The sequence below is a fragment of the Rhinolophus hipposideros genome, assembly GCF_964194185.1.
Source record: "Rhinolophus hipposideros genome assembly, chromosome: 14".
NCBI lineage: Eukaryota > Metazoa > Chordata > Mammalia > Chiroptera > Rhinolophidae > Rhinolophus > Rhinolophus hipposideros.
Window position 1 is genome coordinate 3,409,689 of NC_138060.1, and position 15,700 is coordinate 3,425,388.

The window sequence follows — 15,700 nt, forward strand, 5'->3', positions numbered from 1 at the left end:
GTGGCAGCGGAGCGTGCTGTCACCTGCCGCGCGCGGGGGCCGGGGCGCGGGCGCGGGCGCGGGGAGCCGGCCGCCGAGCCCATTGTGTGGGGCGCGGCGCGGCGCGCGGGTGTTTGGAGGCGGGTTGTGATTGGTGGAGCGGGCGGGTGGGCGCGGCGCGGCGCGGCTCGGCGGCCCGGGAGCCCGGGCGCCCCGCGCGTGCAGTCTGCTGCTCCGAGGCCGCCGGACCCACGCCCGGCCCGCGCCGGCGCCCCGAGCCGGCCCCGCGCGCCTGGCGGCTACATGGACAGTGTCAGGTTGGTCCCCGAGATGGAGCTGGGCCGCCCCGCGCTCCTCCGCGGGCCCCGCCGGCCGGCTTCCTGGGGCCCCCGGGGGCAGGCGGGAGCGCCCGGCTGCTTCTAAGTTGAGTCTTTTTAAAAAATACTAATGACACTCGCCGTGGACCAACTTGGGTGGGAGTTGCGCTCTGGTGGCCGGGCGGAGGGGGGCGAGGAGGGCTGGGAAGTCGGGGCTACGGGCCTGTGGGGCCGGCAGAGACCTTTCCCCCCGTCTCGCTCGCTCGTTTTAAAAAACTGTTCGTGGGTGGGGTGCAGTCGGGAGTTGGAGGAAGTCCCGCTGCGGTTGCTCCCGCTCTCGCGCTCTCCCTCGCCCGGCGTGGGCGATCCCCGTCTCGGCCGCCCCGGCCTGCGCGCAGCCACTTCGGTGAAGCCCTCGCCGCCACTCGTGGCGGGGCCGTAGCTGGGGCGTGATTTATGCCACTTCCAGAGCGTGTGAAGTACACAGGGACTCGTCCATCTCAGCTCGTCCGTGGGGACGTTCCTTTGCTTGGGATACTTTGTTTCTATATCTGTCCAGGCTATTTTCAGCTTGGCTGTTAGAATTGGAGGAGTTCACGTTCGCGGGGCGGGGGACGAGGAGGCAGGAGGCCCCCCACGCGAGCGGCCGGCGGCGCGGGCACGCGGCGGGTCGGGGAGGCTCGGCGTGGGCCGCGCTGCGGGGCGCCGTGCGCGGGGCTGCCGTGGGGCGTGCAGCCGACCGGGGACGGCCACGGGCGCTCCGCTCGGAACGCGCCACGCGCCGGCCCCGACTGGCGGACGGTCGGGGCGAGGGAGACTGTCCCCCAACTGCTGTCATGGGCAGAAGGGGATCTTTAGGAAGTGGGTGGTAAAGTTTTAGGGCAAAGTATGTGCAGATTCTTCCTCTTGGGGATTAACTCCTTCAAGACCTACCAGTTTTAAGGGAAATATTCAATAATTTCCTATTCTTGTCCACACAAACCAAACGTTCTAATCAAGCCAATTTAAAAATGCAAATCATCTAATTTCCATAGATTCCAACATTCTGAAAGTGACACATTTGGGGGAAAATTAAGCCTGATAACAGGAAATGTGAATCATACTATCAGTGACTAATCTGCTTAAGAAAAAAATAAGTTAAATTCATTTTATCATTAGGAAGTCATTGTTAAGGAAGCCAATTTTTTTGTTGTCGTTTAAATCGGGTGAAGTTTTTATTTTAGAAGCAGCCCTCATTGCTTTTTTTTGTTGTCGTTCATTTATTTGTAATAGATTTTCCAGGAGGAATGTGTACGTATGAGCAAAGATGGTTTATGTGGTAAAGTGTTCAAGCTAGTATGTCATTGTCACAGCCCTCAAACATGATCACATTAAGAGTTAGTTTAGGATTTGAATTGACTTGTTGTTGTTGTTGTTGTTTAAAAGAATATAAAGCTTTCTTGAATGTTGACTCACCACTACGTCATGAAGGCAGAAGCACATTCTCCTAATTTATACCCTTCGAATAAATTGAAAAAGGGTCTACTTCTATTTTATGTGACTCTTTGTAGCTGCCTGACACATTTCAGTGAAAAGAGTGTAAAAATGAAACCAAAATGCCCACTGCCTACCCAGAGACGCTGGCTGACTTACTCTGGGATGTGATAGAGCTGAGCTGAAAAACGGATTGGGCTGACACTTGATAATCAAAGTTGATTTATTGTTCATTAGTACTGCATTAGCCCTTTCAGGCAAGACAGTTATTTGTGTAGTGGCCTGTCAAGAGTGAGACTGCAAGCACCTGTCATTTCTAAGGCATGAGATAAGCAACCGAATATTAACATGAGGCGAATAAAAATACATTGGAGTAGTTAAAGGGCCACATGATTATACATTTTTTCTTTAACAAAAAAGCATGGATCACTACAAATCTATAAGAAGAAAACTATTAAAGATTTTTTTTTTTTAACCCTCAGGACTACTCATAGAATGAAAGTAGTGGCCTTTATATTCTCCTGTTTGCCCAAAGAACTTTCTTTCCTACCCATATGTGCAGCTCATCTGACAAAAAGTTGGTCAGTTAAGGAAATGTGAAGCATAACATGTCCATTACTTAATCTGAGTAATTCAGGGAAGGTAGGCTTCCTGTTTGTGTTGTTTTTAAATAAACATGTTTTCATTAAATGAAATTCTTCTAAGCATGGGCTGACTATATGAAAATGTGATGACATCATAGCTAAGCTATGATAATGTCGGATAATAACATCAAGTGCATTTTCTGCAACATGTTTCACTCTCGATTTTTTTCTTTCTCTCCCTGGAAGGGAATGATTTCATGACATATAATAGAAAACAACCTAGGTGTCAAAAGAAAACAAAATTAGTGAACTTTTGTCTGCAGCCAAGGAAACAGATTAACTCATATTTTTCCAGAGGATGGAATGGAAACATTCTGCATGAGGATATATAGTGTATTGTCTGCTCTGAATTTTCATTTGACAGGGATTTTAGAGGCTGTGATCTTAATTAAATCTCAACTAGCTGAAATAATGCATCTGAAGGCACGCAGTGTTGCGTAACCTTGCTCAGTTGGTAAACCATAAATCATCAGAAAGCTTATGATAGGAATTGTTGGCTTGAATTTTTTTGTTGTTTGCAGTTAAGTGTACCTCAAAAACAAAACCCTCACCATCCCTGCCGTGTGTTTGCACGTTGTCAGGAGCTGTCACTTGAAAGATAAACTCTTTCATGACACTGACCAGTTCTGCAACTTTTCAGCCAACCTCCACACATTTGCAAGATACAGTAAAATTAAAATCCAGATTAATTAAAAGCAATGAAATTCCAGATTTATCTTGGCTGATGTGGCAGAAGTGTGGTTGAGTTACTGTGTTTCTGAGACAATCGAGAGAATATTGTGACCAGCTTCTCAGCTGGAAGTAAAATTTGGATTTACAAAAAAGCAGGTTGGAGAACTTCATTTTATTACATGGTTTAGTTGTAGATGAACATCACTAAAGAGAAACTTAAAACTGTGCTTAGTAATTGGGCAAATGTAATAAATAGCCAGTTAGAATCTACTTCAGGTAGTTCTCTGTGATAATGCAGCAACAGATGATGAGAGCAAGTCAAGTAAATAAATACATCAATTGTGCCTGTGTGTGTGTTACATGTTAAAATATGGATTCCACGACAAGCAGTTATCCTCATTAAATAGCTATTAACCAGTCCAAGTTTTACAAATTCTAGTAGTCTTTGTAAATACTGGGTTGTTTACTTTAGATACCTTTTAAACATGTTTTTAACTGCTGCCTGTTTTGGTTCCTATGTATTCTTTGCTAGAAGAAGCTATCTACTTATAAAAATTGAGAAAGCTACCTTGTGATATATTGATTTTATATGTCTTTGTACACAGTATTTCATGTAAGTCTAGGAGTTATGTTGCTGATAAGCTCTAGATCTCTTGGGGCAAAAAAAGGAGTGTAGCTTTATGTATGCCTGCATGGCTGGCTTTGGGGGTAGTCTTAACTCCCTAAGCTGAATTTGTTTTTGTTTAGTTAAAGGTTTCTCTTCTTGGAAGCAGCATGATATTTCTGGACATTCGTTTTTGTCCTTTCAGCGTGTGCAGTACTTTTTTCCCTCCTTATAAAATTCAGCTTTATTTTCCTTCATTTGAAAAAAAAAAAAAAAAAGAGAGAACTCAGGTACCTCTTAGCTAAACAGTCCTCTGCAGAATTATCTGGAAAGAGCTAACCTGGGCCTCTACTTTAAGGTTGTAGGAATAATCTTCCCTGAGTCCCTCTTCCAACCTGGCAGTTGTTTGAGGAGAAATTAATTTAGAATGAGAAAAATGAATAGTGAACACATGCATTGTGCCTCATTTTCAAATCTGGTTAAAAGCATGAAGATGCAGGATAAATGTTATGGTGTACTTTTTTAGAATACCTTGGTATCGTGTTTTAATTTTTAAGCTTTATCTTGCCTTTAAATCTGAAACATCATTGTTCAAATAACTGAGAACAAGGTAAATCAACAACATCAAAAAGGTCGGCTTCTCTGATTTCTCAAGGGCTTGTTATTTTGTACTTCCCAATTCTATTTGATGTCTTGACAAAACAAGATGACACGGGAGAATACATTAAATTTTGATTTTTTTTTTTTTTCATCTAACCTGTTACGGTTGTGGCAGCTTAATTTCTTTTACTTTTTCCTGAAGATGGCTTTTTGTACAATTACTCTAATTGTCGCACCACTTCATGAGACAGGTCCTCACAGCTTTCCCATTTGCCTGGAATTTACTAAGTATTTTTTTTAACATATTTTGACCTTTAACACGTAGGGAGCTTTTGGTTAGGCTTTGTCTTCATTAGAAACAAATCAGTGAATGGTGAGATTGTCAAAGAAGCAACTGATGTTTTCTCATTAGAATCTAATTTGCACCCCTTAGCTTAACTGTGATGTATAAGGTGAAGGTGTTAGAAATAGGCGTGAGAAACTGCACAGTTTGAGAAACTGAAGTTTTAATTCCAAAAAGAAAAAAAGGGAGAGAGACAGACAGTACCCTAAGTAAGGCCTTATACAATTTCGGAATAATCCAATTTTGGTCTACCTGCATGTTTAAACCCAATTATAGTCCCCCCACCATCTCAATAATATGGGGAAAAAATACACATTTGCAGTTAAGCTCCCAGTGGTATTTTCTATGCTGGTTAAAGCATGAAGAAAGCAGAGCTACACATTTAATTCTTAGTCTTAGAAAAAAAAATGTTTCATTGACAAAGGATAAAGATTTTATTTCCTCCATTTAAGATTCTCCTTTGATCTACAGCTGTATCTGCAAGTATCTTTCTTTAAGACAGTGGTGTATATGTCTCAGGTGGGTTGGCATGGGCGTCCTCTGACTTTTGAATAATGCTTCCATGTAAGAGAACTTACTAAGCCACGGCCTCCTTTCAGGAGCTAAATATCTGTGGATGGAATCTTTTCTGAGGTACCTGGTTGGAATAGTTGTCCCCTCTGACTTACAGCACTTAAACGATTTTGGTGGTTTTTGTTGTTGTTGACCTAAAATGTCTTGGCAGCTTTGATTCACAAGCACTAAATTGTTTTCCATGGCTCCTATAGGAGAAGGAGGTTGAGGGAGGAAAGGTGCATTTTCGTTGATTTAAATAATAATAGTTGCTGTGCTTATTGGATGATTATTTTCACATGTAGCTTCCATTGTTTCCTGTATTTAACAATTGCTAATGGGAGAAGCGATTTAATTTATGTAAACTTTACATTTTTATGTAAATGAAACTGATATTTATTCAAAACAATTATGCTGGCACTTAGTGGGGAACCTTGTGTGCATGAGAAGCGTTGGAGGAGAGAAGTTGAGGTCCCGCTCATACCTCTGCTGTAAACACATGTGAATTTCTGCCACTTTTTAAAATTTAAAGACAAAAGAAGAGCTCCAAGAGCTTTGGTTAGAGATTGCTTATTAGGGTTGATAACCTGAAATAACTCCTGATTGGCAGGCAAGTCTTGGCCAGACAATCATTCCAGAAAGAAAGATAGCCTTTCTTGATAGAATGTAATAAACAAAATGATAAAAAATCAAATGCTAATTGCATTTTAAAGACGGCTTTTTTTTCCTAAAATTTTAATAGGTGGTTGTATTGTTACTGAAAGAACAGTTATGCTAATGACTGACTACTTAGATGATTTTGCATTAATATAATAACCATTACCTGCTTAATGCTTTGTACGATATTGTGGCAAAATAGCTAAGTCTGAAAGAGTTATACAAAAAGGCAGAATTCCATAATGAAATAGAATTATACTTTCCACATGAATAGTAGGCTTTTTATGTTTTTTGAAGACTGAAATATTATGTCAGAAATGTATTTTCTTTCCTCTATGATACAGCTACCTTGCATGGTATCATGTGTGCGTGTGTGTGTGTGTGTGTGTGTGTGTGTGTGTGTGTGTTCTTTCTAAATACCATGGGGAATGGATAGACACTTCTTAACTTTTCTGTTTGCCAATATATCAGTTATATCCACTGGCTTTGTAATTACAAAAACTGTTTTCTTTCGCGGGGGCAGCAGTGGTAGTGTTTATTTTCTTCTACACAGGCTAGCTTCTATATAATTATATGAAATTTGGCGTAGTTTTTTTTTTTTTTTTTTTTTTTTTAATGGAGCCCTTTTCTTTGGTTTTGTTTTCATGTGCTGAAGCCTAATTTGTTTTGCTCTTAATATGTGATGAACGAGGTAACACTGCTGACCTGATCAGGTATCATCTAGATACAGCATGAAGTCTATAAGGGACTCAGGTTTCCTGAGACATGCATGTAGTTCATAACCAGAGATGAAAAATAGTTTCTAAATTATTAACCCAGATTAATAGAAATAAAATGATTTAAAATATTTTATCTTCTCAGTTTTATTATTTGTACACACCGATTATAAGAAGAGGCTGATGTACAAAATTGACGTGTGGTTATACTGGGCAGTATTCACTTGTAGTTAACGTGAGTGTAAACTAAAGAGAAAGCAAAAAAATGATCACGTGTTATTTTCAGTATTTATATAGTCATCTCCCCTCCCACCCAATTCCTCCAATTGTCTCCTGGATTAGAAATAAGTGTTGTTTCTATGGGTGTTTTTATTTGTTTGATTTTTAGATTTTCTTTCCCCCTTCCTGTCACCTACCTTTTCCCGTTGGTAATGATAAGGCATATCATTTTACTAGTCTTCTAGTTTTCATATGACATGAAGTCATTTTGAAGTAAAAGAAAACTGTTATCAGGCAAAATTTACACAGCAGTGGATGTGCTTGTAACAGTGCTTATTAGGGCTAAGGACATGCTAGTTGCTGTGTTAAGGCAGCAGCAGACCCGTACTAGCAGCATCCGATGGCCCGAGCACAGCTGTAATTCTGCCATTCAGGAGGCAGGTGTACATGCACCTGGGATCGGCCACACCCAGTTGGTATCAGTCAACAGTATCTGTCATGCAGTGTGTGTGTGCGTGTGTGTGAATTCACAATTTCCTCTTGAAACTCAACTAAAGTGTGTTAACTGGGTGTGTATTTTTTAAATTCAGTTTTGTATGCTAGCATTCTTTAAATGTCTGCCAGAAGTTTAATTTGAATTTCTGATCCCTGAAGGCAGCTAGACAGAATCATTCTAGTTCTTCATAAATTGCCTTCTATGATTCATTGTTAACTCATAAAACATACTCGTATCTATATACTCAGACAGTTAAGGTAGTTACAGTATCGGGGATATAATTTTTTTTGCATTATATTTAAATTGTCATTTGAGAAAGAAATCAAGAAATAGTTTGAACTGCCAGTTAAGGCATGAGCCCTGCAGCACGCAAAACATCAGAAATTAATGTTTTTTTTCTCAAGGAAGGTAAGGGAGATGGCATAGAATCCGGGGGGAAAAAGTTTAGTTTTGAGTGAATACTCTCAAAGAGGGACCCATAAATATCAGAGCACTGTAGTTAAAAACTCACATGACTGTTTTAAATACTATTGATTTAAACCACTGGCTAGATTTTATGAATCAAAGTGTAATTTCTCAGCTTTGGCCGTATTCTCAATGCTAAAGCACTCTCTCTTGTGTGCCTTTAGCTGCTTTCCAGACATTCAACACAGGATTAAATGATAGCAGTTACGCTCATCAATAGGTTAAGACCAGGACGATCAGTCTTGCCGCTAATGACCTCAGTCGTAATGGGCAATAAAGTGGGGGCTGTAATAGCCTCTCGCTGGTACTGCATGCCCTTTGAGTCCCAGTGTGAGTGGGGACTAGCCACCTGAAAACTCGGTGTTAGGAGTTACGGGAGTGGATACCTAGGCTATAATTCTTAACTATTTAAAGCCTTAAACGATGCTCCTTTTTTCTTTTTTCTCCTCTAGCCCACTGTAGTTTCTGTCCACTTGGATATGTTTGTTAAAGCTTTCCATAATCTATTTTCATGACATGTTGTGGAATTCTCAGTTTTATCACATTTATAAATTAAGCTCGAGCCCACTTTGGAGGCTCAGAGCTAACTGGTGTGAAAATGTGGTTTCAGATAGTGAAAGCAGAGTCGAGGCTGTCAGGACATGATACCCACTTCTAATTATTCAGAGACCGATCACTGGCTGCAGGATTACTCAGGCCTCTTGCCTCTTTCCTTCCTTTGGCTGTGCCTGTGACTTTCAGCGTTTTAAATCTCATCAGCACCTTCATCAGAATGTCCAAAGGCAAAAGAAGGGGAGACTCATTTTTCTATCCTATAACATGAGTACGAAAGTTGAATAAATAGCTATGGGAAAGAAAAGATTTAAACTATTGGCTGCGTGTAAGGGTTTAAAAATTACCTATATTTGTCAGTCCTTTTTTTAAACTTTTAAAATTAATTTTATTAAAGTATAATTTACATACCATAACATGCACTCATTTTAAGTGTACAGTTGGGAGAATTTGGGCAATTGTATACATCTGTGAGACCACTACCTCAGTCAAGATAGGGGGTATTTCCACCCCCCACCAAAAGTTCTCTTGTACCCCTTTCTAGCATAGGCTTTCCATAATTCTTTTAAAAATCACAACCAAGAGATTGTTTCTATGATGGTTTCTGTTAGAACACTGTTAATTTCGTGTTCATCACCAGCTTAGATCTTACACCACCCTATTCCTGTCTGTTTTCCTGTTCATCACTATCAGAAATTTGGCTCAAGAATGTTTTTATTGTACATTATCCAAGAAACACAGAGGAAAATGAAACCTTAAACATGGTTCTTTTGTTTGCTTAATCAAGCCTCCCTGTATGGTGATGCAACTCTCAAAGAAAAGTCAACTTCTATTGTGATATGTTGGCTTTAACAGCTCAAAAGATAGTGATTGGCACCCAATACATACTGAAAAATACAATGTTTCTTCTGTATAAAGACAAAGTAGACTAACTGGAATTAATTTATAAACGGTTAGGTGTTTTGATGATGTCTTCTTGGTGTTTGCCCTAGATTGAATGCAAAGTTCACTGTTCTAACCATTGGGATATTTCATGCTGCAAAAAGTGTCTTTCTAAAAGGATAATTTATCTATTCATATACATCTGTCCCTTTTTGCATATAAAAATATTCAGACATTCCCATCTGTTTTAAATTACAGTATATCTACATCTACACTTGAAAAAGGCCACCGTAGTAGAAAGAATTCATTGATGACCTTCCAGAGTTGGGTTAATGAAATTTTTCAAATGTTCTACATAGTGTTTTCCAAACAATGGGAAACTTGCATATAAACATCCCCACGCGCAAACATGCTTGTGACAATAGTGGAGGGTATTCGCTGTACATGAATCTGACCTTCAGGAACCATTTTTAGTTCATCAAAATTAGTGATGCCGAGAAATCGGGACATCAGTGCATAATGACTGTGAAATTAGGAATGAGAGCTCGCTATGCAAATGACAGGACAAATCATGTGAAAAAGTCAAGATAAACTGCATATTAAGACATTATGTTACATAAAATTAATACTGCATTTCTCGCTTTTGCTTACTGCTCCCCTAAAAGATTTTTAAATTCTTTTATCTTCTGATCAGCTATTGTGTGCCGGAATTTTTTTTTAAGTGGCACACAGGCAAAGTGCAAAACATGTTATTACCTTTTATTGTAACACATGAGATGACAGCAGATCCTTTTTAACAAAGTATATCCTTTACTGCTTCTTGCTGTCACATGTTTGATTAGAAACCAAAGAAAAGTAAGATGCTTAAATATTACTGTTAGAAGACATACAGGTTTTGTCTTTTCTTTCATTGTTTTTTTCTTTCCTTATCTTTTTATTTGGGGGGGGGGTGATTTTTCATGAAATAGTCTTCTTGTATTACGGGGACTGACAAAATGGTTCTCATGTAGTCTGCAAATTAAACACAAGTGCAGTGATTATTTTGAATAGCTAAATTACATTCTAGAAAGCTTGCAGAATTCATAGCATTGTCATTAGGTATCCGCTTGAATACAATTTGTGTAACCTTGGCCAAGACAGCCTGTCATTTTAATGTCAGTGTTTTATCTGAACAAGACATCATCCTTTCAGATACTGTGTGCAGGTTCCTTGCAGAGATGCCCGTGCAGAAACGTGTTAACAGTTGCAAATATGAAATGCTATCAGGTTCATCACTGGAGCTGTTTGTCACTGAAATGTCATGGAAAGCGGCTTTTAATGGTATCACACATAATAGGAAAGAACTGAGACATCTGTATGCTGGGTGAATAAGGAAGGGTAGAAGGCATCCTAGGAAGGGAGTCTGTTTAAGTTTGGAAGGTGCACCCAAGTTTCTGTTATGCACAGGACTGAGCGTTCCTTGATTGTCCCTAAAATCACAGTCCACAGAGGAAGTGGGTCAGCTGCGAGGGTCCTGGTTCCTTTTACCTTTTCTAAAACGAGATTCAAGTTTGTAGGAACTTCCTACAGCTCATGGTGACTGACAGTTCATTCTTAACAAGAATTAGAACCATTCCAATCCGACTCCAGGCAATATTTGTTAAGTTTTTAGTGCTTGCTTGCTTGCAAGGCTGTCGGAACATGCGTCAGTGTTGCAAGGTTATTTTTTTTTAATGTTTTTCTTTATTTAAAATTATCTCCATAATAGATTAAAAAGGATTTGTTGCCACATCCCCTCTGGATAAACACAGTGTGTGTGAGAAATCGGTCCATTCCTGGAGCGGGCTGCTGACCCGCAGCCACTGAACCTGGGAGGCTAGGCTGCATGCAGGCAGCTTCCTGGCCTCCTACTGACTCTGTGTTAACGTCCTAGGTCCCCGTGTCAGTGGCTATGATGACACCTCAAGTTATCACTCCCCAACAAATGCAGCAGATCCTCCAGCAACAAGTCCTGAGCCCTCAGCAGCTCCAGGTCCTCCTCCAGCAGCAGCAAGCCCTCATGCTTCAACAGGTAACTGTCCTTCCTCCTCGTCCAACCCAGGGCCCTCACCACTCAGAACTCCCACAGAGGGGGTGGGGCGGGCAGGTGGCGCAGTGCGCACACCCGGCCCACAAAATCACTGCACTTGCCTCCCTGAGAGGCAGGCCCTGCCACAGCGACTGGGGTTTGGGCCTGGAAAGTACCCGACGGACCAAGATTATGGCGGTAATTGGACTTGGTAGACATAAGATCTTTTAGGCTTGTGTGGCTTTCCGCTCTTTTATTTGGTAAGCCCAGAGGCTTCCAAGTGGTGTGAATCAAAGCAAAACGGGAGCACGGTGGGAGCAGGTTTAAATGTGACAATGCGTGCAGTCCCCATTTCAACCCAGATGCCTACAGAATTCTTCTTTTAAACATAAAGAAGCATTTTGGGATTGGCAAATTGTAAGGTCCAGAGTTGATTTAATTTCTTTCATGGATGCTGATGCTGAAATGAACTTCTGTCTGCCATTGCGACATGGGGTCCTAATCTCCACACTTCATAGACACCTATATGGAAAAGATGAGACTAGGTCCTGTAGTGGCTCAAGTTGCTGGGTGAAGTGGAGGGGACACAATGCAGAGGAGACTGGCTACCCACGCTGCTGATGGACACGCTAGACAACCCTCGGTTCTGCCCAGCCCTGCATGTAGAAAGCACGTGCACGTTCCGCAGTAGAGATTCACCAGACTCTCAGCAAGGGCATTTGGCTTTGTTGTACAAAGTTTATCCCTTGCCTTATTTTAATTAGTTTGTGTGGAAAATGGTATGGTTTTCATCCATTCATTTTGGGGATTACTTTTCAAACAATAATGCCAAGAACAGTTAGTTTTCGCTGAAGTTTGTTGTTGAGTTTCAAACTAAAGTTCAGGCCATTACAGATAAAAGGGTGCTATTTTTCAAATCCCAGTTTGTGTACGGCACCAGAATGAGGGTGGATGGGCGCTGCCCTATTACTTACTGTGCTCTCTTTACTTTGCAGCAGCAGCTTCAAGAGTTTTATAAAAAACAACAGGAACAGTTGCAGCTTCAACTTTTACAACAACATGCTGGAAAACAGCCTAAAGAGGTACCGACAATACATATTTTACTCTCAAACCACAGATCCCAGAGGAGTATCTAGTGGCTATTAAACTGTCATTCATCTTTTAAATGATTGCACAACTGAACTGACTCTATCGGTTCTCAGCTTTCAGACTGAGAGTTATTGTCCTGTTTTGCTCAGATTTTTCTGGGTTCCATTTGTTTGTGGGCATACACTTTGTAAGACCACTGCAGGTATACTGTGTGAGCGCAGTCAGGGGGCTCTGGGCAGGTCCTTCAGGGCTGCTTTTGCAGTATGTACCTGGGGGAAGTAAGGTGCTCTCAGTCGAATTTGATGTGGACATATACTTGATTCTTTTTTCCAGCTCAGAGAGCTTGGGTGTGTGGTGCTGGCCTTCTCCTTTGGAAGAATAATCTCTCGTGAGGTTGGACGAACAAAACAAGTTAGAGCAACATGAAACACCCCCATCTCAGTTCAGCCTCTTCCTGCAAGTTGTACATTGTCACTGCTATAGTCATGTATGCAATGGCAGGAGTTAAGGTTAGAGAAGTTTCCAGCTTGGATTATTTGTGTTTCCCTGACAAAGAATACTGTATTCCAACAGCTGCTGTGTGCACACTACTTTGTAAGTGCACACAGTTATTGCATATGCCACTCTACCCATTCAAAGGACAGTATTAGCTCCCTAAATGGTAAGGCCTTCCCAGGGGAGGTTCCATGTCACTTTCTGTACAATTCCTTGTGGGTGAGGCGTAGTCATTTTGGGGGAGGATCTTTGTGCATTATCATGACATCTTTACCCATTCCAAAGTGATCCGATGGAACTTACTTCCTCATATTTGTACAGTGACTGAAATTCTTTTCATTTAAGTGTCCTCCTTGGAATGGCAGCTCACAGTCCAATTTAACGCCTCCGTCCCTGCCCTACACAGGTGGCCACTTTCCCTGGTTGGGAAGGTGTGTTCACGAGAGTGCAGACTGGGAAGCACTGATTTTATACCCTGGGAATGACCCCACCATTCCCCTTTGCTGGCTCCTCCCTCATCCAGATGGGGTACATGTTCTACGCCTGGCCAAGTTTTCACCCTGGAGTCCTTATATCCAGCAGGCTGGCTATAAGCCCCTGTAGAGTAGGGGCAGTTTTGGGGTAAAGCGGGGGGGGGGGTGTTTTAATGAAAATGCTGACACAACCTAAGTACAGTGGCGTGCTACCGGGTGCTGCTATAATAAAAAAGGAACAGATTAAAAAGTGTCTAAAATGTAAATCTAAAGGACTAACAGTAATTAAAATGGAAATGGCACAGGGAGGAAAGGCATGTAATTGTGAGATATCACTGTGCAGAAGGCTCTCAGCTTTGTTTTGCTGGCTGTTTTTCTAATTCAGTGGGGCTTACTCATCAGTGGCAGTTCAATGCGCGTTAATGACTCTGGGATTGCAGGCATCACTCTGGACAAAGAAATGATTATTGTGCGGTCAAAAGAAGTTCAAAGACAAGAAGGGAATTTCAGTTTTTTCCTTAGAGATCCACATTCAAGAGCATATAAATTAAGCCAAATGTTAAAAACCACAGTCTGAAAGCTGACTTCAAAGTCACAACTCTCTAATTAATGAACTGCGAGCTTCAGTTTGGACAAGTTGTGGTTTGATGCGCCCATAAATCAACATGACAGGCCTGTTTCACAGTCTCAGACAGTGCTTGTCATTGAGTCACATCAGATGTAAACACAGCAGAAAAAAGAAGGGATATGAAGGAGGTGCAATTGATCAACAGAATTGGTAAAAACCCACTTTGGAAGCACATTATGCATGATCACAGGAAATGGTTACAGCCTCAAGAGGTTTCCCCTTCTGCTGTTGCTTTTTTGAATCAGATTTCTAACAGCCTTCAAAAGGGAGAATAAGAATTATGGAGTTTCTCCCCTGTGGCTCACAGGCAATAACCCCCTGTTGTTATTTTGTGCTTCTTTCTTTTCAAAGGCATCAAAATTTAGTTTTTTAAAGATCTTTAACTCTATATTTGAAGACAAACAAAAAAGGGCTGCCACTGTCATTCTTATCAGTTACCAGGGATGGTGTTTTTCCTTTCTGTTGCCACTTCTTATTAACCTCTTACTTGGTCTGTTACACATAGTTTGGAATGCTCGTCTGCATGCTGGGAGAACATGAAAGTTCAGATGCGCTCTGAGGGCAGATAAAGAAACGTGAAGGGGACAGTTACGCAGCAGAAGGAAGGATAAAAGTTAACGCTCCCAAATTGCTGCTGTCAGAAAGGGGGCATCTCAGCATGCAAAGACACTGGTGGGGTCTGAGTTTGGGAAGGGAGGTGGGGAAGAGAAGGGAATACTTTGTGTCTGAACGAGGAGAAAGTGAGGCATTGCCATAGCATTTTAGCATCTCCGGTGCCCTGGGTTTGCTGTGGTCACACTTCGCCCTCCATCTCCAAGGCCAAGGTGATCCATGACATAAGCTGCCGTAACGTCCTGGGGAGAGCAGACCGGTGAGCAGGTCTCCTTGGATCCCACGATGTGTTCGTGGTGCTCATGGATTTGGCTGAGACCTGTGGTAGACGATGAAGAGATCCTTATTTTCCTGAAGTAGGGCGTAGTCTCCTGAAATTATCATTCAGGTGGTGGTCCTTTTGTGCTACAATGAAATAGAGTCACATGGTAGCAGTTTCATGATGTGGACTGGTGGTTATGACTTTCACAAGGTTTGAACTTGGATGTTGACAGATGGAACAAGTATATTAATTTACTGAATCCCGAGTCATTAGTGGCTCATAATTTTGAATTGTCAGGTCCCCCTGCCCCCCTTTTCCCTTTTTTGATTACCGCTGCAGTAAGACTCTTGATCTTTGGCCAGAACCATGAACTTTCACTCGCTTTTATCCTAAAGTTGCCTCAAAGATGTTTTCTTAAGAAAGTTAGGCTCCACTTTGAGTTTGACCTACGACCTTCCATAGGAGATGGATAACTCTGTAGCCCCTTACATCTAGCTACGTATTTAAGCGACTGCCCTTTAATATTTGACAGCACGGTGTGGAAAATTAGAAGGCAGGAGTAATAGTAAGTCAAGCCACAAAAAAAGATCTCATCCTGTACTGGTGAGGTAGGCTGAGTTGGTTGTTTGAAAAGGGCCGTTTGTCCCAGGCAGTTATGACAGTTTGTTAGGCAGTAGGGAGGAGCCAAAGAAAGGAAAACAGACCTTGGGCTGCAGCACCGGGGAGGGGCTCCGAAATGCAAGGTTTGTCAGGGCATTAGAGCATTTTAACACTGACTGCTGACCTGTTGAGGGGGCTGCATGGAGACCTTTTTTGTGTGCATTCAATTGTGAGAAGTAAACAAATGGGCTCGTATCCTGTGTTTGGTAACTGGGTGGGGAGCAGTTTGGCAACCACTGTTGCTTTTAAATTCTTTCTTTGGA

At 41.8% G+C, this 15,700-nt stretch overlaps 1 protein-coding gene across 9 annotated transcripts in view; it reads left to right on the forward strand.

The window, feature by feature from the left end:
- Positions 1–15,700, forward strand: part of FOXP1 (forkhead box P1) — a 578,556-nt gene that overhangs the window by 475,315 nt on the left and 87,541 nt on the right. For 6 of the 9 annotated variants that reach the window (XM_081071680.1, XM_081071679.1, XM_081071678.1 and 3 more), the window contains 2 exons: positions 11,084–11,221; positions 12,214–12,300. In XM_081071680.1, the coding sequence (XP_080927806.1) occupies positions 11,084–11,221; positions 12,214–12,300 (225 nt within the window). Of the gene's footprint in view, positions 1–163; positions 297–11,083; positions 11,222–12,213; positions 12,301–15,700 lie in introns of those variants that run through there. The other 3 variants (XM_081071684.1, XM_081071685.1, XM_081071682.1) reach the window with 3 other exon arrangements.